This window comes from Rhea pennata, chromosome 1 (assembly GCF_028389875.1).
Source record: "Rhea pennata isolate bPtePen1 chromosome 1, bPtePen1.pri, whole genome shotgun sequence".
Classification (NCBI taxonomy): domain Eukaryota; kingdom Metazoa; phylum Chordata; class Aves; order Rheiformes; family Rheidae; genus Rhea; species Rhea pennata.
In genome coordinates, this window is record NC_084663.1 from 151645665 (window position 1) to 151669208 (window position 23544).

At 39.9% G+C, this 23544-nt stretch overlaps 1 protein-coding gene and 1 pseudogene across 3 annotated transcripts in view; one reads left to right on the forward strand and one right to left on the reverse strand.

The window, feature by feature from the left end:
* Positions 1–8480: 8480 nt before the first annotated feature.
* On the forward strand, positions 8481–13852 carry LOC134142504 (F-box only protein 36-like; annotated as a pseudogene).
* A 3777-nt stretch (positions 13853–17629) lies between these two features.
* Positions 17630–23544, reverse strand: part of UPF3A (UPF3A regulator of nonsense mediated mRNA decay) — a 28867-nt gene continuing 22952 nt past the window's right edge. For 2 of the 3 annotated variants that reach the window (XM_062575352.1, XM_062575343.1), the window contains 2 exons: positions 21999–22293; positions 17630–19001 (listed from right to left, as the gene is read on the reverse strand). In XM_062575352.1, the coding sequence (XP_062431336.1) occupies positions 18828–19001; positions 21999–22293 (469 nt within the window). In that variant the 3' untranslated portion in view covers positions 17630–18827. The remainder of the gene's footprint in view (positions 19002–21998; positions 22294–23544) is intronic. The other variant, XM_062575335.1, reaches the window with a different exon arrangement.

The following is a 23544-nucleotide window of genomic DNA, read 5'->3' on the forward strand; positions in this document are numbered from 1 at the left end:
ATGCCGGTAGCTGCGCGGGGCGGGCGTTCGAGGGGTGCCTCCGGGGCTGGCTTTTCCCCGTTCACCCGCAATGGCGGGGAGCGGCGGGTGCTCGCCGGAGGACGGCGTGGTCCGTTAACGCTCAGCGGAGGGTGGTGCGCGTCGGGACGGCGCTGCTGGCGCCTGGCGCCAGGGATACGGGCTCTTCCCTTGCGAGAGACGGGGACGGGAGTCCCCGGTTGAGAGCACCGCTCTGTTTTAGGTGTATTTTAAGAGTTTTCCCTTCGGGTGTGAAGATCCACAGTTCATTACTTCACAAGAGAGTTGCTCGGGAAGGTACCGGCTTTGCCACCCGGACAGTCTCCTATGAAGACACTGGACACCATCGACCAACATCCAAAACTTCGCATCTTTATTGCACTCAACCTGGGGAGCGGGGGGAGGGCAGGGAGCTACCCAGAGCGGGAAATGCTGTGTGAAAGGAAAAGAGATGAAACACAAGAATCAGCCTTTCTCCAAGTGCAACTGACACAGCTGTTCCTCTGAACTGCATCCTGACATAGGGTTCAGCTTTAGATTCAGATACCTCATCTGTAGGCGTTTACGTCGTCTAAGGTCCTGTGATGGTCGGTGGAGACCTAGCAAGCCATTCAGCTGATTGAATGCAGGTACCTACTTCAGGGCGATCTGCATGGCTTCTAGGCTTTACTGACCATATTCATGACGGGCTCAGTTCAGTTGCCTAAACATAGTTACAGCATGCTGTTTGAAGTGCCCTTGCGTATCTGAGACATCTCCACAGGGCAAGGGAATATGGCACAGGGGACCTGTTCCTTCTGGGTTGGTCCCTGGAGATCAGGAAAAAACCCCAGTGCAACCCCAGTCCTTTCCTTTATATCTGCTAGAGAGGTAAAATCAGGTAGACTAATTTACAGCTTACAAAAGATAAAGCTTTTTTCTAAATTAACTTGCTTAATGTATGTTTGGTATGACTTTCTTTTGATATACTAATATCTTTATGGGCTTTCTCTGATCCAACATCTTTCAAGAGATTTCTTCCTAGAGGATAAATGGTTGCTTCTAGTTGTCAATCCCCATTAGCAATTTTCAGTGTTGCTTGAAAAGATTACTTGTGCTTTATCCAGAAAAGTCATGAATCCTATGTCAGCATAAATACAGTTTGTACAATATAATACAATACAATACATTTTTCAGACCATCAGGTAAATGTTTGCCATCAGTACTGGACTATGGTGGACTATGCTGGACACTATGCATTGTGCATACTTCAGTCTTTATGGTTCTTCTGTAGTCATTATAATGATAGGAAGGGTCCTTTTGTGTCAACCTTTCATTCATTGTGGAGTTACTAAAGCAGAGGTGGATGGTTGGCCCTCTCAAAACTTGGCCATGACAAGTCAACTTTCTCTTTTGTATTATTTGTGCGGTTGTGTTCAGGTCTGCCTTTTCCAAGACCTCAATGTTATTTATTTTGGCTGACATTTTAACATAAATATTTAGTTCAGGTAGCCACAGCTAAAACTCCTGTTAGATAACCTTATAGGCCTATGATTCCCAGCAGAAATAATTTGATGCAGTACTACTATAGATTCAGTTTAGCATTGATGGTATTATCATTAGGCTTACATATTTTTTAAAATAGCACTTCCCCAGTCTGCTCAAGCTATTATATAATAGCTTGCTGGTACCAAATAGGTGCTGGTACCAAATTAGGCAAGAAAGGTCCTGCCCAGAAAATTAAACTTATCTCCAGGTTTCAGTGATCCTAAAACAGTAGGATTATCTAAGACTGTATTCATTTTTACCGCCTTAGTTTTTAATTTCCTGACTATTAGACCTTTGTTTAGCACTTCTAAATAAATAGTCAGTCCTTTGCTATATGTTTTAGCCAATGTAACCTGGGGGCAGATATCATCAGCAAAGTTCAGATCTTTGTAACTTGAGAAACTGAATGGAGGTTCATTGCATAACAAAATTGGTAGTGGAGTAAACAGCATGACAGAGTAACATCAGGCTGGTCAGTTAACTCCTGACTGGAGACTGCAGTACGTTTAGCATAGCTAAAGGTTCTGGGTAGCTTTCAAAAGGGTTCTGTCATTTTTTAGTATTTCTGTTAATACTGTTGAAGTCCTTCTGAAACGTGATAAAACCAAAGGCAGGATGTAACTGCCTTTCATTAACTCATTCAATACTCTCATATACTACAAAAATATTACCATTTCGAAAGAATATCTACAGAACAGTAGTTGTCAGTCACAACTCATTTCCCTTTTCTTTCATATTTTTTTGATGATTTCTTTTCTCCATTTTTCTTAGATATATTTCATTTTGAAAAAAACTATCATAAGAACTCCATAACAGTGGCAAATAGTGAATGGTTACAGGGAAGTAAATGAACAGAGTAATATTGTGATATTTATCAAAAGTACTCCCCTAGCCTTCACTGATTTGTTTTTCAGCATCAAAGATACTGTCTTTTCAACAAATTTCAACAGGGTTTTCTGGTTCTACCATAACTTGTTTTGAGCTATGTTGAACTATTTTTGTCCTACCTTTCATAAATACAAATGTAAAATTCTGATGACACGTTTGTTTACAGGCTTCCATATGGGCAAAGTATACAGCTAATATAAACAGTATTCAGCATATCAGCTACCAACTGTGTACGTGCTAATGTAACATGGCACAAATTGTTTCTGATGGGCAGATTAAGCCAAAAAAAATTTCTGAGAAACAACATACATAAAAAAATTCTTTTCTAAAATAATCGTAGGAAGCCTGTCAGAGAGTATGGCCAATAAGTAGTTTGGAAGCAACTAGAAAAAGTAAGGTCATGGTGGAATTTTTTTTTTTTTTTTTTTTTTTTTTTGCATCTTTATTCCCATGAGGAGCTTAAAGAAGCATTTTTGGAGGACCTTTGAAAGATCTGTTTCCAGTTCAAGCGACAATAGAAAATGCTATGGAATGTATCAACAAAACGCAACAAGTTGCCAGAGCCAGGTCATTCTCACTCAAGAACTTTCTAAAAAGACTTGAAATAGCTGAAATATATGCTGGGTGGTGTGATCTGTAAGTTAAAACTTAATCTAGAATTGGAAAAATGCCAGTTGGATTGTTTCACACCAGTTTCAAGAAAGGATTCCACTAAGATCTCGGAGATTTTAGACCAATAATCTAATGTGGTTACCACGCAAATTAATAAAAACTATAATGGAGAACAAAAGTACAGGCATAAGTGGAAAAACATGAAAGAGTCAATGTATCTTTTGTTAAAGAAAGATAGGAATCTGTGAAGGAATCAAAGCAGGTGAAAAAGATTCAGATAGTCCACTTAGGTTTACAAATTATACTGAATAAGGTCTCTCATCAAAGGCTTATTAAAGAAGCTAAGTTGGTATAAGATAATAAGGAATGTCCTCCCAAAGATAGCTAAGAAAAGAGTTTAATGAGGAATAAATGGCCAGTTTTCTGAAATGGATTATTTGGTGGACTATTCAATGGACTATTTCTGGATGCACTGTTCAGTACATTCCTAAATGATCTGGAACAGGGGATGGATAGTGAGATGACAAAATTCGTTAACATTAAATTATTCAGAGCAGTACAAACGAAAGCTGGTTTGAAGAGTTGTAGGATGGCATCATGATACCGACTGAATGATAAAATCACATATGAAGTTCAGTGTAAACAGGAAAAAATAGTCCTAACTTGAAAGTTGGGTTTTAGATTTAATACGATGATCCTGTTTAGGGAAAATAGCTTAGAATTTTAGCAGAAGCTTTTGTGAAAATGTCACCTGAGTGCTCAGAACTAGTCAAAAAGCAAATTGGACATCTGTACGCTTTAGAGAAGGAGTAGACAACAAAACAGAGACTGTCATTTTGTTTCTTGTAAATCTGTGGTAAGACCCTATAGTATCATATGTGACTCCAGCTCCCCCATCTGAGACAGAATTTAGTAGAAGTGGTAGTGACAAAGTGGTGCAGAGAAGGACAGCAAGGCAGTCAGAGATACCGATACAGTTTCCAAGCAAAGAATAATCTGACAGGCCCAAACTGTTCAGTTTAGAAAACATATAACTGAGACATAACTGGCATATTGGTAACTGGTAACAGTGAAGAAGACGGAGTGACTACTCCTAGTATAAGAACAAGGGAGCATCAAATGAATGAGCAGGAGACAAACAGGTCAGAAAAAAAGAGGGGCTATTTTCACATACTAATTAAGAAGACCCTTTGCAACAGAATATTGCAATTGCTAGAATTTTCTTTGAATTCAAAAAGTGATTATATTAATTCATGCAAAATAATGTATCTTTCTTTGAATTCAAAAAGTGATTATATTAATTCATGCAAAATAATGTATCAAGAGCTATTAAACACAAATATACTACCTCGTTTCAGGAAGCTGCTGAATCAGAAATTGCTGAAATCTGGAAGAATGGGATTTTCTGCCTTATGCTTGTCCTGCTCAGCCTTAACCTTCTGGTGTCTGTTGTTAGAGAGGAGATTAGATGCACCCTAGTCTGATCTCCTATTGCCATTTTTTGTCCTTAGTTGCTAAAATGCTAGTAATTGCCGCCCTCTAGTGCTTGACTATCAAAAACAGCTTTGAAAATTCACACCAGCCTAGCACAAAACCTTGGTATGGTGAGGAGGGAAAATTGTCAGATACTGTATGTCAGCTGCATGTTGAATTTGACTCATTGGAGAAGGAGAAAGGGGAAAACAAGGTCCTTGTCTGCCATATCCTCCAGCTGGGAGCAACATTTGGAGCAGTCTGCAAGGAAGTGAACAGGGCTCAAAGGGCTGTGAAAGCAGAGTCACTTGGAGGCTTTCACATGCACTTACCCCCAGGAAAGATAGGGCTGTGGGTGGATTTGGGCTGGGGATGGATTCAGGCATTTTGTTTATTGGTTGAGTGAGCCAGGGAATCACACATCATGGCAGTTCCCAGTCCAGGCTGGCTGACCATCTCTGAGGAGAGAAATCAATGCAGGGCAACCCAAGAAAAGAATCGGAAAGAAAGAAGGCTTTGATAGCTTCTGTAAAGCTGAACTGGCTGGATGTGCTCTGTTCCAGCATTAAGAAACATAGCTTTTTGTCTTCCATTTTCTGACCAGTGAGCTCCCTGGGACAGGGAACTCGTCTTTATACACCCCTGTATGGCAAAGGCACTAATGTTTCTCTGGTTGGGATCTCCAAAGAAAAGTTTGTAGTATTCTGTAAAAGTACACGGGCAAGTCTATAATGCGATAGAGGTCAAAGAGAACAAGCAGCCACATGCCCATCTCTGTGAGCCTGGGAATAGCCAGTGAAATCACCACTGACGGCAGCTGCACAGGTGCACAAACTCATGAAAATTCTGTAATATGTCTAAGAGTAAATAAAAAAAAGTCTGGAGAAACTTATTATATAGCTAACAAGGTGTTCCCTGTGCCAGCTAGGGCTGAACACAAAACCCAGCATAAAAGGAGAGAATTACAAAGTCCTTTACAAAGTAATGACCTTCTTTTTTTCTGTTTTCCAATGTAGAAAAATTAAATATTCTCATCTTTTTAGTGTTATCTTGATAATGAATAACCTGCACCGCTCTTATTTTGTGTAATATTGTTCTCTTAAATCTCCACAACATTATGTCACCACTGAAACACAACAAACAAGGAAGATTTTAGTAAGTGTATAAAGTCCTGGGGAGGGTGAGTCCCACTGTTCCCAGGGTCCTTCCTCTGCTTTCTCTTATAATCAGAGCTCCATCTCATTTGTCCAATGTAGAAGTGTAAGTAGCAGCTGAAATATCTTAGCTGTGTTGTGAATTTTAAAAAAAATGAAGGAGGACAAAAATGTTTGTTCACTCTCAAGTGCTCTGACAGTCCACAAAACTTAACACACAACAGTACCGCTGCAACTCTGGTGCAAGCTGACTTCTGTGTTTTAAAGATCCTCAGCATGATTCTCAGCACAATGCCTGTTGAACTCATACCACCAAAGCCAAGTACTGGATGTCCACTGTTCCTTGATTTCAGGCTGTGCAGGGTTTGCCAGGTCCTTTTCTGTCATAGGAATAAAACAGCAGGTTAGTGCATGTCTGGTGGAGCAAAGATCCATGTTTAGTTCATTCATTTCTCTTTTGCTTCCTTTTACAGAAACTAGTCGTGTTATGTTCTCTAGACAGGCTGTAGAGCGCAGACAGGCTGTAAGCTCTTTTTGTGATTCAAGTTATCCTGAAAAACAAGTTATGAATACTTTAAACTAGACTGTTGTGTCTTTGCAGAGTGTTTTCCTGACTAATAGGTCTTGTCTTATTAATAATGGATGATAATGAAAGCAAAATCGTACTTGACATCCAAGTTCACAGCATGGAAATGGTGAAAATCTTGAAGACCAATGTATTTTGGAGAGAGTATCTTCAAAATTCAATTCAGTATCTGACCTGGATTAATTCGGTAAGCAAAGTACCCTCAAAAGAACAGATATTTCTTTATTATTATTATTATTGCTCAACCCCCAAACCAGTAGTCAAGGAAGTAAAGGCATTTCACATAAGTCATTTCTCCTTCAAAGACATGTGCATGAACCTAACCTTTCTAGAACTATTTAGAATAATTTTGATCACGCTTTCTCCTTTATGTGGTCATCTGGCTATTCTGTGCTGCTGTGTAAACATGTTTGCCTGCTGGCCCTGTTCCTGATTGTTAAGTCGTTTTTGCGAATGACTGGTTCTGTTAGTTCAGTGACAAATTGTATTTCAGTCCAGTTATGCCATATAATAATAGCTGAAACCTCTGAGATTAAAATTAATGTATAAGAGAAGTAAAGGACTTTTTGCCGATTGAATTAACCTCATTGCACTGTAGCTGAGTATAAAAATATTCTTCTAAGAATGACTGTTCTGGTGAATTCTCGATCGGCTTTTGAAAGCATATTTAATACAAACATTCAGAAATTTGTCTTTATGAGAGGTTTCTAATAGAGTTTTGATTCACTTCTATATAGCATAACTGTGCAGAGAACTATACAGAGCTGCGTTAGCCTTGGAAAGGAGTTCAATGGACCTCAGTTTCATATTGATCTCTTAGAAATATATTTAAACAGTAATGTATTCTGTCAGTAAAATTCGGAGAAGTCATTTGTCGCATGGAACTTCTTACTATGCCTTCAGTCCAGAAAATACTATGACTTGCAGTCGTCTCCTTAAATACCTGGGTCAGAAAAAAAATTACATAATAACTAACATAAGTCTTAATTTGAGTAATGATATTTTTGTCACTCTTTAGACAACATTACAGAAAATATAGAAAATGAGCTATCAAAATAAAATAAGCCAGCTTGTAAAAGCTCCCGTGAATTTGGAAATACTTGTTTAAAATTTCTTATGAGCATCTTTCCCCCATGTAATCTTTTAGAGTAAACTTTTTTTCATCTCTTAAATCTCCCCTATATATTCCCAGCTGCAATTCATCTCTTAAAAAAGGGATCTTTTGGCATACAGCCAATATAAACTAGTGTACACCTATTCGCTATATGAGAAAGCACTCTGTGCCAGGACTGGAAGGTCAGAGGGGAAGCAGGGCCATAGTAGGGAGCTCAGTCACCTTCGAGCATCAGGATTTCCCACCTGGGCAGTGAACTTTGAGTGAAGGAAACTCAACAGGTTTTGTCTGGCTGCGCCTCTTGGTTCAGACCCTTGGGCTCCCAGTAGTAGATGCAACTTCCTTTTTTATTAGCTATTAGAACTTGAATTAATCGAATGATGTTCTCTTTCCCTAAAAGCATTCTGTAGGCAGAAACCTCTGCTTGAATAAGCAGTCCCTGGCTAAGCCCTGTAAACCAGAGGCTCAGGATGGGCAGATATTAGTACTTAAGTTCACCTGGCTGAAGGATCAAGGCCTTAATCATCTGCATAAAAATCAGATCATGTTGTCATATTAAGATGCATTCCTAGTCTTCCTTTGTCTCTCTTCCATCATTTTCAAAATCTTGATATTGCTCTGGAGGATTTTATTTCTGATGACCCACAACAACTAGAGAAATTTGACAAAAACACAAGCCAACTATGCTATACAGAATAAAATAACTTTGTGGAAAATGTACCCTTATCTTCAGCAGAGCATTTTGGAGCAGGTCTTTGCAGCAGTCGCTGTAGTGTTAACCAGTAAACTGGCACAGGGAGCCATCTAGCCATATTAGCCCAGAGGTCACTGTCGGATAACCACAAATGTTACCTTGGGTATGACTGCGCTACACTGAGGTTATAGCTGTGACCGTAGCCTAGCCACAATGCTTCCGAAAGCATTGTGCACCTGCAAAAAGGTTTTGACACTTAATCCTTCCTGTTAAGCAGGTTGTCAGAGAGACACAGACGCGGTCATTGTTGTAAGACCGTGGGGAATAAGCTGAGTTGGAGCACAGAGTTCACACAAACAGTCTTGGTAGACGGGGGCTAGTGTTGCTGCTCGCAGGTTAGGAAGAACAAGCAGCATGGTGTCCCTTCTGCAGGAGACTCTTCATGAACTCCACTGCCAGTCTCCTGCCCCCAGCAAGGACTTCCACCACTTCACTGTCAGCAGCTCAGAGGTAAGGACACAGGATAAGCCCAGACGTGGATGTATTCTCTCGTGTTCACTGATGCTGACATCAGCAAGCTAAAAAAAATACATTGCATTGCTATACTTCGGAAAATTAAAATCTCTGTTGGTGCTGAAACTCTGCACAGCAACCTGGGAAGCTGTCAAACAGCTTTGACTTCATAGTAAAACTAAAAGATATTTTGAAAAGTGGGATACTTTAAATCATGTAATTTATATTGGATGCTTTTTACTGCGTGCTGAGCAAGATTCTGAAGATGAAACAATTATCCTGAGAAAGCATAAATTTACGTTTCTTTTTCAAGAATGAAGTTTTGTGATACCTCAGTTCTGCTGTTTTTTAAAGGTCCTTTTTGCACCTTTGCTTTTCTAATTTGTACAATAGTACATCATTGAACAATACACACAACAAAAAAATATCTCTCTCTGACCCCTTCTTATAAGCAAAGGCTTCCCTTGGGTCTCCAGGACCTGCTGTGCCTGACTTGCTCCAGGATGGTGTCCAGCTTCTCCAGAATCACATCATGTTGCGTCTTGTAATTTTCCCATGACTAATGTAAAAAACAGTCCGTCATTTCCGTCTAAGACTCAGTAAAGAGAACTCTTACTAGTTATCACTAGGCATGGTACTTGCATTTTATCCTGGTTTTATTACTACGAATGTCATTGGCTGACTCCTGCTTCAGTCACTCTCAATCCAAAATCAGCTAATAACCTGTCTCCATAGTATTTCTCCTTTCATCCTATTTTTTGTCTTTCTCCCATTTGCCAGTTCTTTTACTACATCACAATTCTTGTATTTATCTCCAGCATCTATAGTTTATCTAATAATTTCCACTAAGCACTGAATCAAATGGTTTTTAAAACTCCCAGTAAGTTAGGTGTACCCCATTTACCCCAATTGTTCTTGACCAGACTAAGTTAACTTATTTCGTATTTTTTCTACTTGCTGTTGATTTCTGCAGGTGATCTGGAGGACTTGGAGGATTTCCTTTCGACCTGATCAAGAAAAGGTTTCCCCAAATGAGTTGAAGAAATCCCATAAGGATTTTTTGCTGGATGAGCAGTTACAGAGTAAGTAAGTACTGCATGAGCAAACGAAGGATAAATAATGTGAGAGACGTTGTCTCAGCCCTATTAAATAAGTCCTTCAAACCCTCTTACTTTTGTATTGTATGGTCAAGCTTTTTTTTCAAAGTTATTAAGAAATATTTTTCTGCAAATCCATAGCCCATTTCTGAAATCATGCTAAACTTTCATGAGTCTCCCTCATCAGTTAATATTAATGCAAGAGAGGCTTGCATAGAATTTTAAGTTCCAGATTATTCTTCTTACCTAAGAAAAATGTAAAAATTATGCATATTCATCAGTGAATTTTCTCTTTTGGTGAAAATCTCAACAACAAAGATTGATTAGAAGACACAGAGGATAATCATACCAGAAAGCTGTTTTATTTCATTTTATTCCTTCTTTTAGGTCTCTAGGTTATTTTGTAGAATTGCTTTTCTGTTCTTTTTGTATGGTAGTGGTGGTAATGAATAGAGTGGTAAACCTGTTACACAGTACAACACTGTAGCTATGGATAAATCATGAGTACTTTAAAGTATGTCTTAAATACCCATTGAAAGCATTTGTACCCTATGTAGTGCATTTCAAAGTGCTTTCTTAGGTGTTTGACATTTGAATAAGGATCTTAAAAGTTTTCAATATACAGTCATCTTTAATGTTTGCATTGTGGGATAATGCTATAAATTAAGGAACCAACACACAGTTTATTCAGCTAGAAAAGTATTTGTATTTTTCATCTGACATTCCTAAGATAGTCACATTTAATATTCCCTTTTTAATTAGTTTGGAAGTTTGCCCTCCATTTGCCTGGCCTGCTCACCAGGAGCCGTGGGTGCCAGCAAGTCCGTCAAGATGAGCAGGTCCCAGGTCAGGCAAGGAGGTCAAGCCAGCAGGTCTGACTGAGGGAGGTGCGTGGCCTGTGCAAAGCACAGCTTGGGCAAGGACCCTGGCATGGGCCTGCTCTTGAAAGCAGCTCCCAAAGCAAAGAGCAGAGGCCCCCAATGTGCTTCTCACATCTCCCTGTCCCCCAGCTCTTTCTCAATACTTTGCTGTTTCCCACCCCCACACACACTATCATGTATTTGTTATTCAATAAAAGGGCAAGGAAAATACAATTTGGGCTGTGCAAATGGATTGATCAAGGACAGCACATCGAAATCTTCCCCCTGCACAGGGTCAAGGAACCTGTGCACTAGGTCCAGAGCGAGAACTGGGAGGTGAGACCTCCCTAACCACCCACGTGGATGAGAGCAAGTGAGCCCACGCTGTGATACTCTTCAAGTCTGCGACACAAGGCAATCCAGCACCGAGGGAGCCTTGGATTTTCTGTTTTGTTCTGTTCTGCTTTGAACAATGAGCTTCAAATCAAAAGTGAAATTTTGCCTGGATCTCCTGGGCGATATCACAGCAAGAATTTATGTAATCCTGCTGAGAGGGTGACCACGAGCACAGCTGAGAACAGGTGGTACATCAGAAAAGTGCAGTCTTGAGATGACAGATCCCTCAAGTACACTTATCCCTCCCTGGACACCCTGACAAGTTTGAGGGGGGGAAGTATTTGCATTGCTGTTCCCTCCTCTCTCCTTACACCACAGAAAATGATAGCTGCCCACATACCCCTCAGGGCCTTTGGAAGTCCCCGTAAAAGCAAGTGGGATGAAGGGCTTGTGCTCTGTGAGTGCTGCTCTGTTGTCAACAACTTATCTGAGGCTAGAGCAGCACATGAAGCATACAAAGCTGTATTTACATTAGGAAGCAAAGTTTACAGAATTAATAAGTGTCTGATTACCTATCAGTATGATAGATTACCTGTTAGTAGTGCCTGTGTCTGTTTAATGGTGAATAAAAGATGTTGGAGATTTTGCTTTATGGTGGTAAGAGTCCTAAGTTTCAGTTCAAGATGATACTTAGTTCCCTGGTTTATCCCATAATGCAGTCATTTCTGAGAAAAATAAGTCTAGACAAAGCCACTTGGGAAGTGCTAGTGTTAAAGCAGCGTTGGCTCCTACATCTGTTCCTGATGACTAAGTTCCATTCTTCACCCAGGTTTCAAACTGGACATCTTAAACTGGTTTGGAAGATCAGTTTGATAAGCCAGTTCCTACCCTATCCTCTTCAGTACATGTATGGATATATTATCTAGAATAAGTGCAGTCAGAAGACCGCTAAACTATTCCGAGTAACAGCAAGCGAGAAACTATAAAATCTTCCACGTCAAAATAGACTCCATGCCAAGGCTGATTTTGACGTTGTCATTTGTGTCTGTAAATCATCATTATTGAGTACGCTGGCTGTATTTTATCACTGTGAACTTTGTTCTCTTCCTTCAATTCATATAGGAGGCAGTTAAGATACTTTGCCCCTAATACCATTTCTCCCTAAGGAGAGCCTTCTTAGCACCACTGAAACCAGCCCCAGCTCTTGCTGCTGGGCTGCTGCTCATGGTTCTTTTGAACTTTCCCTTTTAGCCTTCCGCTTTGTGTTTGCCCCTGCATTGCCCTCTGAAAATTGCATCATCAGCTGGGAATGTGGCAAAATGAGGATTTTGAGCTCTTTCCTCCCACCAGCCCTCCCAAAATTGTATTTGTTGCAGAATTCTACAATAGTTCGGTTATTCATTAACCCAAGTTCTTTCTCAAATCATGTGCAAATTTTAAAAAGAAATGAAATTATATGTCTGCTATACTCAAAGGCTTTTGTGGTTGCAGATCCTCTTTGCAAGGCTGTCTTAGGGTACTTGAAGGATGTGGGTGGGAACTGTAGGGTCCCCAGCATGACCAGTCCTGGTAGTTGCTCTTCTTCCAGCCTGTGTCTGAAAGCTACTGGTTTATATCACAGTCATTCCCAAAATCCCTGCAATTCTGGTTACAGCCAACATCCAGACTAACACCAGATCACTTTTCTTCTTTCTCATCAACATATGTATCACCCAATCTATTATCTCATCTTAATTTTGTCCCCGATGCTTTTTCCTCATAACACCAAAGTATTCCTAGCCTGATGTCATTGTAGTTAAAATCATGCTTTAAAATAATCAGATTATGTGTGGATTTTTTCATATTTATTTTTCTCTCCCTTTTTCTTTTCTTATTCCACAGAGCAAGTGCAGAATATCTTTGGCAACGGCATGCTGGAGTACACAGTTAATTTATGTCGGGGGCATCATGATTTCCTGGTCCGAATGCCTGAGAGTGTGATTATACACATATTGTCATTTCTAGATGCTGATGACTTTTGACAGCTGTCAAAAACATGCAAGAAGTTCCAGCAGGTAAAGTCATAAATACTGATCAGGTATCAATACTCATCTTCCTTCAAGCTCACTGTAGGAAACAAGATGAGGCGGAACTTTTCCATCTTATTTAGTAGAGCCACCAACACTTCTGTGGTAACCAGAGATAGAAACTAATACAAAACAGAGACCTGTATTACAGATCAGCAGTAACATAGCAGGTAATCCAAGCCCTCTGCTTGTCCACTTGAATCTTTCTGGTGTTACCTTTATTTCTCTGTTCACAAGAGCTGGCAAGTAGGATACTAACAATGAAAAAGAAAAATTCTTACAGAAGTTTTTCAGAATATTCATATTTGAGTTTAAAATATCTAAACATTTTTAAAAGGCAAAAAGAGTTTCCTGGTATGGCATCTTTTTGTATCTCCTGCTCCCCTCACGTGCTGGGGGGCAGTTGCAGATCCTGACCTGAGCATGACACAGAATGTCATTCTTGAACAAGCGTTTAATATCTCTACAGTTAATCCTTGCCCTTTCAAAGAGCATTTAATTTTTCTAATCTGCTAGCTGGAAACATGTTGGAATTCGATGAAGAGCATTGCTCTGACAATTACAGTCAGATATCTCCTCTGCTTTTGTCCTTTTTTACCAGAATATCACAATATTTGTATATGTAACAGTAATAAATCTCTGCTAGTATTTACATAGTTGTAAATGAGTTATGTAAATGGAACATGTTCAGTGAGATCAGAATATGGCCTAATGAAGTGTAAATCATGAAGTGTGTCTTGAAAATATTTACTTTTTAGTTATGCAGCAGTGAAGATGTTTGGGAGAGACTTAAACTGTTCAAAGATAAACGAGCTCTTGACAAGTCGATGATGACATTCTCAGTTTTCAAGAAGTTAATGAACTTCAATCAAAAATCCAAGCAGATGCAGAGAAGACAGAGCACATTTTTTTAGTTTGCTTGGAATTATCAGATAAAGCTCAGTAGGTTTCCCTTTTTTTTCATATTTTCTAGTAACCAGAATTATAAATAAATAACAGCTACTCAAGAATTTGAAGTCTTTCCTTTCCTCATTTAAAACTCAAGCAGCACCACCAACTCACAAGTCATGTACCCAGCTGATTCTTAATAGTCTGTGTCATATCAGGTTAATGGAAAAAGTAAACGTAAGTGGGTTTAGATTTTTATTCTTTTTTAAGCTTTTTTTTTTTTTTTGGTGTTGAATATAATTTTGTGCATAGTCAGTGTTTTCTGTCCTGTTGGCAAGTCACATCTTTGTGTGGGCCCATCAGGTCTAACTGCGGGTGAAAAGGCTCGCAGAGAAATTACATGTAGAATGAGGAGGAATGTTACCCTACCGTATTTATACCTACCATTCTGTGATTTAGTGACATAATTCATAGATCCACAAAGAGGCTCTGAAAACAACTTAGAGACATTTGTTTTTAAGTGGAAATAAGCAGCAGGATATATTTAAAAAGTTGAATTTTGACTATGTCAGAATGATGTTTTGGAAGTGAATAAGCTTCTCCTTAAAACTGCTACACACACAAATACAGATTATTTACCGAATATTTAAGTTCCACCTCAGTTTCCCCTAAAACAACAGTTCACGACAGACTAGATCCTGCTCCCAGTTTGACAGACAAGAGGACATCTGTACCACAAAATAGTGATGACCTCAGGTCTCAGTAAGTCAAGAAACATGCCAGCAGAAATGTAGTGAAGCTTTCAAGGTGGTGAAGATTTTTACTAAATTTAGAACATTATATTTTAAAAGCAAGAAAATAGATGGCAACAAAGTCAGCTGTGATGTGAGTAGACACAATTCCCGTTTCTCGGGGAAGCTGCGTTGATTTACGGCCGAGCTGAATTTGCGAAACGAAGTTACTATTGTGGAAACAAGGCGCTCGCGCCATGCCGAATTCGCACAAGGACGGGCTGCACGTCCGATTTGGTTTGTGTCAGCCGGAAGAGACGTGGGGAGAAATAGCGGCGCTCTGCAGGTCAGCCGGTGGACGTGCGCGGGGGGCCCCTGCGCCTGGCGCCCCAGCGACGGGGGCAGGCTCGGCCCTTGCGCGGCCCCGCAGCGAGGTGGGCAAGGCAGCGCGCGCGCGGTTTTAGCAAGCGGGGAGCGCGTGTAAGCGCTCGCAGGAAAGGAGGCCCTCAAGGGACCCCACGTGCAGAAGAAACTGGGACACGGCCTTGGAAACAGATTCCACTTCTTTCGCTAGAAAAAGTTGTTTCTTGGCGCTTAATCAAAAAGTCACATTCATCAGCAACACGCGTGCGGGCGCGCGCAGATAACAAATGGAATATACGGATGGTGTCCGATCATACTGAATCTGTGCCGTTTGAAGGAGGCAGAGAGCGAGCTGCAGAATCCGCCACTGAGCTTTCTGAGGCGGTTTCATTCTCAGTGGAGACCAGGAGCACCGGCAAGGCAGCTGCTCCTTCCTCTTGCGTTACGTTACTTGCTCCCGATGAGTAACAGCGCTGGCAACACCTTCCTCGGTGACTCAGGGAGGGGTGCCGGGCTGGACGTTGAAGTGCGCAAGGGGCGTTTTCTCTGAAGGCAGAAGCCATTTCATGGGTTCTTGGGTTGATGTGTTTAGCCATGATGCCGTGGCAGCAGTCTCCGCTTCCCGAGCTCCTGGCTCGTGCAGCAAGGAGCTTGTTGCTCTCAGCACAGCATCTTCAGCCTGTACATGCTGTTTAGTGTCTGTCCTGCACTCCCCCTGGCCATGGAAATGCTTTTGTTGCAAGTTTTGTTAGATGCTAACTTGCCTTGCAGTAACCAGTTGAAAGCTGTTGCCTTGGAGATTGTTGAACCTGCTTTTTTCCTAGGCACGGCCCTCTTGGATCACTGCTGTTGCCTCTGGCCTGCTTGCTCAGCTGACCAAGATCTTGGCTCCTCGCTGATTTTCATGGCAATAGACCCGTGGGTGTAATTTATACGGCAAGTTGTGGAGGTGTGTTTTTCAGGGGATGCTTAACTTTCTAAGATGCAGGTATGGTAGCAGCTGTTTTCCAGAAAAGGCTGGGTGCCAGCGCTCCAGCTGCTGCCCTGCTGCTTCAGTCTCCCCTGAGCTGTAGTTACAGTTGTTGCCTGCCTACAAAAATGCTCCAGTCCTGCTGATGGTGTCTGGAGGACCCTCAGACAGCCCTTTTGGATGAGGGCGCAAGAGATATCGAGACCTGCTAAATAACAGAGATTGTTCTAAGAGTTCCTCATTGAGTGCCATAGCCAAGCCATTAGGCAGAGATGTGGTCAGAATGTCCAGCAGGCTAGAAGAAGGTTTCTGTGTAGATTCAGTGGGACTCTTCAAAACCCTTGCTCTCCAGTGAGCCACCTTGCATGTCCTGTAATCACCTAAGTGCAGGGAATGTGCGATACAGAATCATTACGGATTGAAGGGACCAAGGCCAAGTTTTGCACTTCCTGTGTGAAAGGACGTACGAGGAGATCCAGGCCGATTCTCTTTAACAGCTACTATAGCTACAGCCTTGTCTTTGACTCCTTAGGAGAACAACAGTGTTGCCCTCACAGCTCACAGGAGGACTTTGTTCAGAAGCAACTGCGTCCTGCTCCTTGAGTTTTGGTTCAGTGCCAGAGGCCATAGTGCAGACGTTGATTAGAGGGGGCCTCACGTAGAGGCCCATGTCTGAATATGAATATGTCCTGCACATTCATTCAATGGGAACATGTAAATCAAAGCGCTGCCTCACTGTTTCTCAAGGGTACAAAGCTCTGAATGAAGCTCCCGCTTGCAAGAAGCTGTATCCACAAAAGAACAAAAATAAGTAAATAGGGTGCAAGTATCCCACTTAGTGAGGGAACAGCAGCTCTACCTGAAAGACATGGACATTAAAAAACTGACATTTTTTACTTAGTCATGGTTTGAAGTCCAATCTCTGACATCTGAAACACATGGAAAATAGGAAACCCCAAATGGAAACTTACTGCTAAATAAACTGTATTAATTCAAAGTAATTATCTATAATACTATCCTGAGACACCTACTTAAAATCTTCAGTGGGGCAGGGGGAGGAGGGGAGAAGGGCTGAGTGACTGCAGTCAATGCTGGCCAAAAGATACCAAGCTCAAGTGTGTAAGTACACACAAAATCACTTGCTTTCTGGGTCTCTCACAAATGAGAACCCTCCTGCAGTCCGTCAGGCTTTGCCAGCCTTCCGTGGGTGTTAGAAGAGGTTGGAAATATTTGCTCTTAGGCAGATCCTGATCTGGCAGAGATTTCCACCCAGCCTGGTTGAACTGTGGGGGAACTTGCCTGGTTAAGTTGTTTCCCTCTCAAACTAAGCAGGTCCTTCTCATTTACAAGAAGCCCACCCCATACTACCAGACACAACCTCTGTCCCTGACACAAAAAGTAAGTCAAACCAAAATTCATTATTTGCAGTCAGGACAAACTTGACATAGATAGTGCTAAACCCAAATGATTCTGCTTTATTTATGCTAAGGATCTTTCTGCTTTGAAGTAATTTTAGTTGGTTGCTCACCTACATAGCTTAACATGGAAATCTTCGATCAACTGTATTTTTATCTACCTCTTTAAAATACCAAGTAGCATAGCAACTTACTTAATTTTTCTAGAGTACTGAATGAAAAAATTACTGAAGATCACGTCTCAAAATCATAGTCAAAATCTTTTTACTTTTATTCCATTTAATGTTTAATATCTTGGAAAATACAATAAATACTTTTTCAGTCTAGAACAATTAGATGTTATGTTTAATAATAAAATGTTCAAAGAGGATGTAAAAAATAAATTAATATCTTACTATTTAATTGACAAAGCAGATCTTAGTTTCAGGCAACCGAGAAATCCTCAGCCATAAAAGACAAATGAACATGTTTTGCCCTTCAGTAAATATGCAACTATCCTTGAAACCAGTGGTAACTATATACATATGTCCCTCCATCAGAGGGCAGAATCTGGCCTAGATCTACAAAATGGTGGGCTGGAGTTGCCAGTGGTGTGTGTTTAAACAAATTATACTCCAGAAATGTCACGTATCACAGATTTTCCCAATCCTGCAACTGCAACTTATATGAAACATTAACATACAAAAAGTCATTACTGTACAACCACTTTTTTTCAAAAGTCAGTGTCAAAAACATAAAAATCAGCTAATTTAATAAAACCAGATATAGTGTTTAAATGCTGAGGTGTGCATTAGCTTTTTCGTGTTTTACACGCAAGAATCTATTATAACATAAAAAGCAAAAGTGGCTCAGAAAATGACAAACTGTTAAGAACATACTTGTAGCTTTAATCACGCTTATCTGACGCTAGAGTTAATTGAAAAACAACGTAAACACAATGAGGTTCAGAGACCAACAGACATTTCTCACAAAGGTGCAAACTGTCGGCCTGATCCTGCAAACACCGCTGGCTCCGGAGCTTCCCGCGGGGCCAGTCGCCCCAGGTCCGACTGCGACTCCCTGCGGTGGCTCTGCCTGCTGCCGTTTGCAGGAGGGGTCCTGCGTTGTTCATGTCATGCACAGAACACGGGTAAAGTGCCTCAGATTTCAAACCTAGGCAAATCTACATTTTATTTCTTTTCTCAGTTTAATAGACTTGAAAAGGTGAAATAGCTTCTGAAAAGTCTTCTAAAATACTCCATCAAAACTGTTAGGTTTGCTATTTCAAGGCAAGTCTAACAAAATATTGGACTGCTTTTAAATTGGGTATATAGTGTTTGTTCTGCTTTTTGTAAAAAAGCAACTGTATTCCTTTGCTGTAAGATACCTTATGTCTCCAGTTTCTGTTTCCTTTATTTTACAGAAAATAAGAGACAGTTATTATAATTTTGTTGGTGCAATCTGTGGAGTTCTGAATTGGATTTTTGTGGCAAAGTCAAATCTTAAGTTCATCCCTATTCACAAGTCCTTCCTCCAGTTTGTTTTATTCTGCCTCTTCACTCTTTTCAGAACCACCTCCAACTGAATTATCTGCCTCATACTTCTTATCAAGAGCATCTTCAAAGAACTTCCCAGTGCAGTCATAAGTTTTACTTGCAGATCCCGTCTGTGTTCGAATGCGAGCTCCTGGCTGGTACAGCTGCATGGCTGGACGATCCTACAAGGAAGCAGATACGGTTAACCTTCTAAGAAACCTATGCGGGATACATATGTGGGATTTTAAAGTGATTAATGTGAGTTTCTGGAGAAAGTCGATGTTGTGTTACACTGCTTTACATTTCGTAAGACCTGGGAAAAAATGAAGTGTAATGAAAATTGTCCAAGTTCTTAATATCTGTCTTGTTTGTAACTCTAGTCTTGGGAGCCAGGCATTTTAAATAAATTTAAAAAGCTGTAAACATTAGAGGTCTGATGATACATTTAATCCAAACAGAGAGAAATATTACAGACAATTATCAAACATAACATTATAGAGCATGCCCAGGTAAAATTCTGAACAGCGTTGCTACCTTCACTAATATCAACCGGGAACAACACCCTGTGCACTTCCAACTCTGCATGACAAACAACAAATATGAGCATTAAAAGAAAACACAAGTCAGAGAACAGTTTAGCCGATAATAGCTAGGAAATTATCCTCAGCTGAACATTACTTATTGATGTGTGCTCTACTTCAAATATGTGCTACTTCAAGTGATGAATGAGTCACACAGTTTAAACATGGAAGGCACATTTTAGTTATATATAGCAAAATAAAATTGCAGTTGTAGCTCAGCTTCATCATAGCTTCCATATTCCTTTCGTGTATGAATGCAGGAGATTCACACACTGATAATAAACAAAGTACAATTTTAACATACACAGGCCTTGTGAGTGATCCAATCATACACTTGCTGCTCTAATCATTATATAATGGAAAAAGTGGAAAAAGGAGCCAGTTTACAAGGAAAAGACACCTAAAACTTGCAAATTTTTATTTTTGAAATTTAAAGTCAGACTGTTTTTACTCTCACAAATATCAGTTTTTAGTGTTATGAAGCAACTCGTTCACTAAAATCAAAGCCTTTTGATCAAAGGTTAAGTTCAGAAAACAGAATGAATGGTCTATTTTAAGACAATGGCACAGCACTGAAATTCTATATCAAACTATACTCTGTATCAAACTATATCAAACTATATATCAAGCTGAGTTCTATATCAAGCTATAAAACTTCTGTCTGTCTTCATAATTTGAAGTTATTTTGATCTTTTATTCTTTCATTCTTTCTCTCGCTCTCTTTCTTTTTTAATCCCTAACATCCCTTTCCCCTCTTTCTTTCTTTCTTCATCTCAGTTTGTCTTTTTTTCCCACTTGATTCTGTTTCTTTAGACCAGATATCAAGATTTACCAACAGGCCATACAACTAAATCATTCTAGTTAGTACTTTGTAGTGTTGTAGGAGATGTATCAACGTAACATCCATCTTCCTACATCACAAACAGCTAGTGAACGCTAGCCACATAATCCTAGATCCTCTAATGAATAGTGCCACTGGAAACATTATGATGAGTCCATCTTTTTTTTTTCACCATTTTCAGACTCTGGACCTCATATGAAAGGTAGCATGATTGTTATTTCCACTGGAAATTTCCCATTTTCTAATTAATTCATGTATAGTTCTGAAAGAAGCTTGCTTCATTCAGAAACTTCTGCTAACATTGTTAATTATATAGGCAGCTTGGAAAACTAAACCCCTAACTCATCGCTATGTGATAAATATTCTTGAGAAAAACAGTCATAAAACTGCAAAAATCTTTACCGCTACTGCTTATTTTGTTCAGGGAACAGATCTAGAACTTGAGGTGTGGACTAATGCAGAGACTCAGCCAGCTGCTGGAAGTAAGGTGGAAAGAAATAAAAGAAGGAGGCTTCTTAAGGTATGACCCAAGGTTTAAAAAGGCCTCCAAGAGGCACCATTCAGTTTCAGCATTGCAGATGTTTTACCAGATCTCACGGGCAACACGACAAACTGAGAAAAGCTGCCTTCCCCATATTCCTGTTTTTGATAGCCATTTTTCTGATTGTTTGACAGCTTGCGCTGCTGGTGTATGTGGAGAGTGGCTATTGTGTATTTGCAGATAAACCTCACACGTACGGCCCAGCTCATCTGTGCGTAAACAGCAGGCTGGGCATGCCAGGCTTTCTATGTTTGCGCAAGGTGACTTACATGACATGCACTGTGAGTCCACCTGGACTTGCTCAGTGTACATGCCATACAGAGGCATTTTGCACATGACCAATTTACTCATTGTCAGCTTTAGGCCCCATTACAGATCAGGAACTTGGTTTGAAAGAAAAGTTTCACATGCAGAATGAATTTCTACGCAAAGCAGTGTTTCAGTCATCCTTTGTGGGAAATCTAGGAAGAGAACGGAGAGAGAGAATGGGGCTGACAAGAACAGCCATCTCGTGAAAAGACTCTGGTGCATCCATGAAATCAGGGAGTCTGAGAAAAATGATCCCCATGTTTCTGGGAGACAATAAGTGACGGTTCTGTCTTCATACCCTGCCACAGGCCGTCCCTCTTGCACTGTTTTTGCACCTGACTCTTCCTGACAATGACTCTGAGGATAATTCGTTCTAACTGAATGACACCCTTTTCTAACTGCTACGGTGTACAATACTGAAGAACTTTCACATTCACACCCTCTGAATACAATGGTTTCTGAATTAGCTATTTAAGTCTTTATAGTTCCTCTATTGAGCAATGCTGGCCAATTCTTAATCTAATACTTTGTGTGCTGGGTAATGGAAATTCATTTTTAAAAGACTTGTATGCCACCATTTTTAAATTTCATTACAAACGAAGATGTAACAACTTTAATACACTCAAAAAATACAAGGCTTCCAAGAATAGTGTTCTAATAATGCCGTGGTTGAAAGCTATGCAGAAATTATGCTACATATTGTAAATATAAATGAGCAGGGACCTGTGACCTTATTTAACTGCTGTTGTCCTCTGACAACAATAAATAGAAGCCTAGGTTTTACTGAAAACCAAATAAAGAAAGCTTTCTTTGAAAAAGCATCTTTACACTGAGATTGCAAAAGTAAAACCTGTGATCTTGAAGTATATTTTACTAATGAAAGATTATCCTAAATGAATAAAAGAACCTTATTTCTTATGCGCTCCTTTTTGGATGCCATGTCATCACACTTGTCCTCTTTACCCAGTTTGTCTACTGTCTCCACAGTGAAGCTGTAGTTGTGGTTCCCTTTCTTTCCTCTGTCTTGGTTGTATCCTTTTCCCCATTTCAGCTCTTCTTCGTTCCTTCTCACAAACTTGTCAAACTCATAGTGAGCTCTATGCTTTCTGCCATCGTCCAAACGATACCTTTGCCTTTCAGGTTCTTTTTCTCGAAATCTTCTCTCCAAATCTCTTTGCTCTTTGTCACTATCATTTTGTGACCTGTGAGTATGTATAAAAAGAAAGAAAATCCAAGCAATTAACATAAAACAAAACTCTGAAGGTCACAATACAAAGCCTTCCTTTGACTTCAACAATCTTTAGATCAGTTCTATGAAAAGGCTGTTTTTTTCATTAAAGGGTGTTATGTGCAATTTTGTTGAACATCTCATCCATACACATCCAGCTCTTGATTATGCGTTCAGCTCAAAAAAATAACAAATAAAACTGTGCAAGCAAAATCTTGCACTTGCTTTTGGGCTACTATCAAGGAATGCCTGTTCTTCAACTTTCATCTCTATTTGCAATCCTATAAATAGCTTGTGAACATTCCTCAGATAAATATATTTTTTAAGATCAGGCCTTATGACCTGTTTTTGAGCAGGCTTGTGAGTCCAGGAATGGGAACACTCAGAGCCCAAAGTAATTGTGCAGGTATCGTGTTTCAATTTGTAAAGTCTTATGACTCCATTTAAAAAAAAAATTATTCACAGACATTGCAATCTGTGGAAGGCATTTGTGAAAATGTGTATTTCTGTTTCAGGTTTTTATTTATTATTCTGTCTCAATATAATGTAGCCTACCTTTGCATATTTTACCTAGATAAAAGATCATTACCTTAACACAACACAGTACTTAATTTATTTTATGCTGCAATGGGTTTATATTACAAACTAGGCTAGTAGCTTGCAACATTTTGCTGCTAGGCTGATAAAATTCTCAGCTCTCCTATTCACTTCATTATTCCTGTTCAAGAAATAGGTTCTTCTCTCATAAAGAAAAACTGCAAAACATGAAAAAAGATAACATTAAATTTTAAAAGCAGAGAACATAGTGTGTTTCTTTTCAGTTACCATGTATATAGGCTTACTTAAAATTGAAACAATGAAGTTGGTTTTGACAGTCTGCTCACATGTTAGGAATCAGCAGACAAAATCGGAGAGGCTGGAGATTTTCCAATGGTGTAGTAATCAAGTAATAATATGTGCTTGTCATTTAAACTGGTTTAATATGAATACATATGTATCTTTCTACATCATTTTTTTTTCTTTTTAAATAATAGAATTATGAAAATTGCCAGCTTCTGCTGTGAACGTGGGCACTGGTGGGGCTGCCAAGACAGGGGCCACACCTCAGGAGGAGCTGCGGGCCAGCAAAAAAACAGCACAGCAGGTAACATCGTTCAGCATTTTGGAAGACTGGGCCTGTGTCAGCATAATAAACTCCCTGAGTGGAGTTTATTCCAAAAATCCC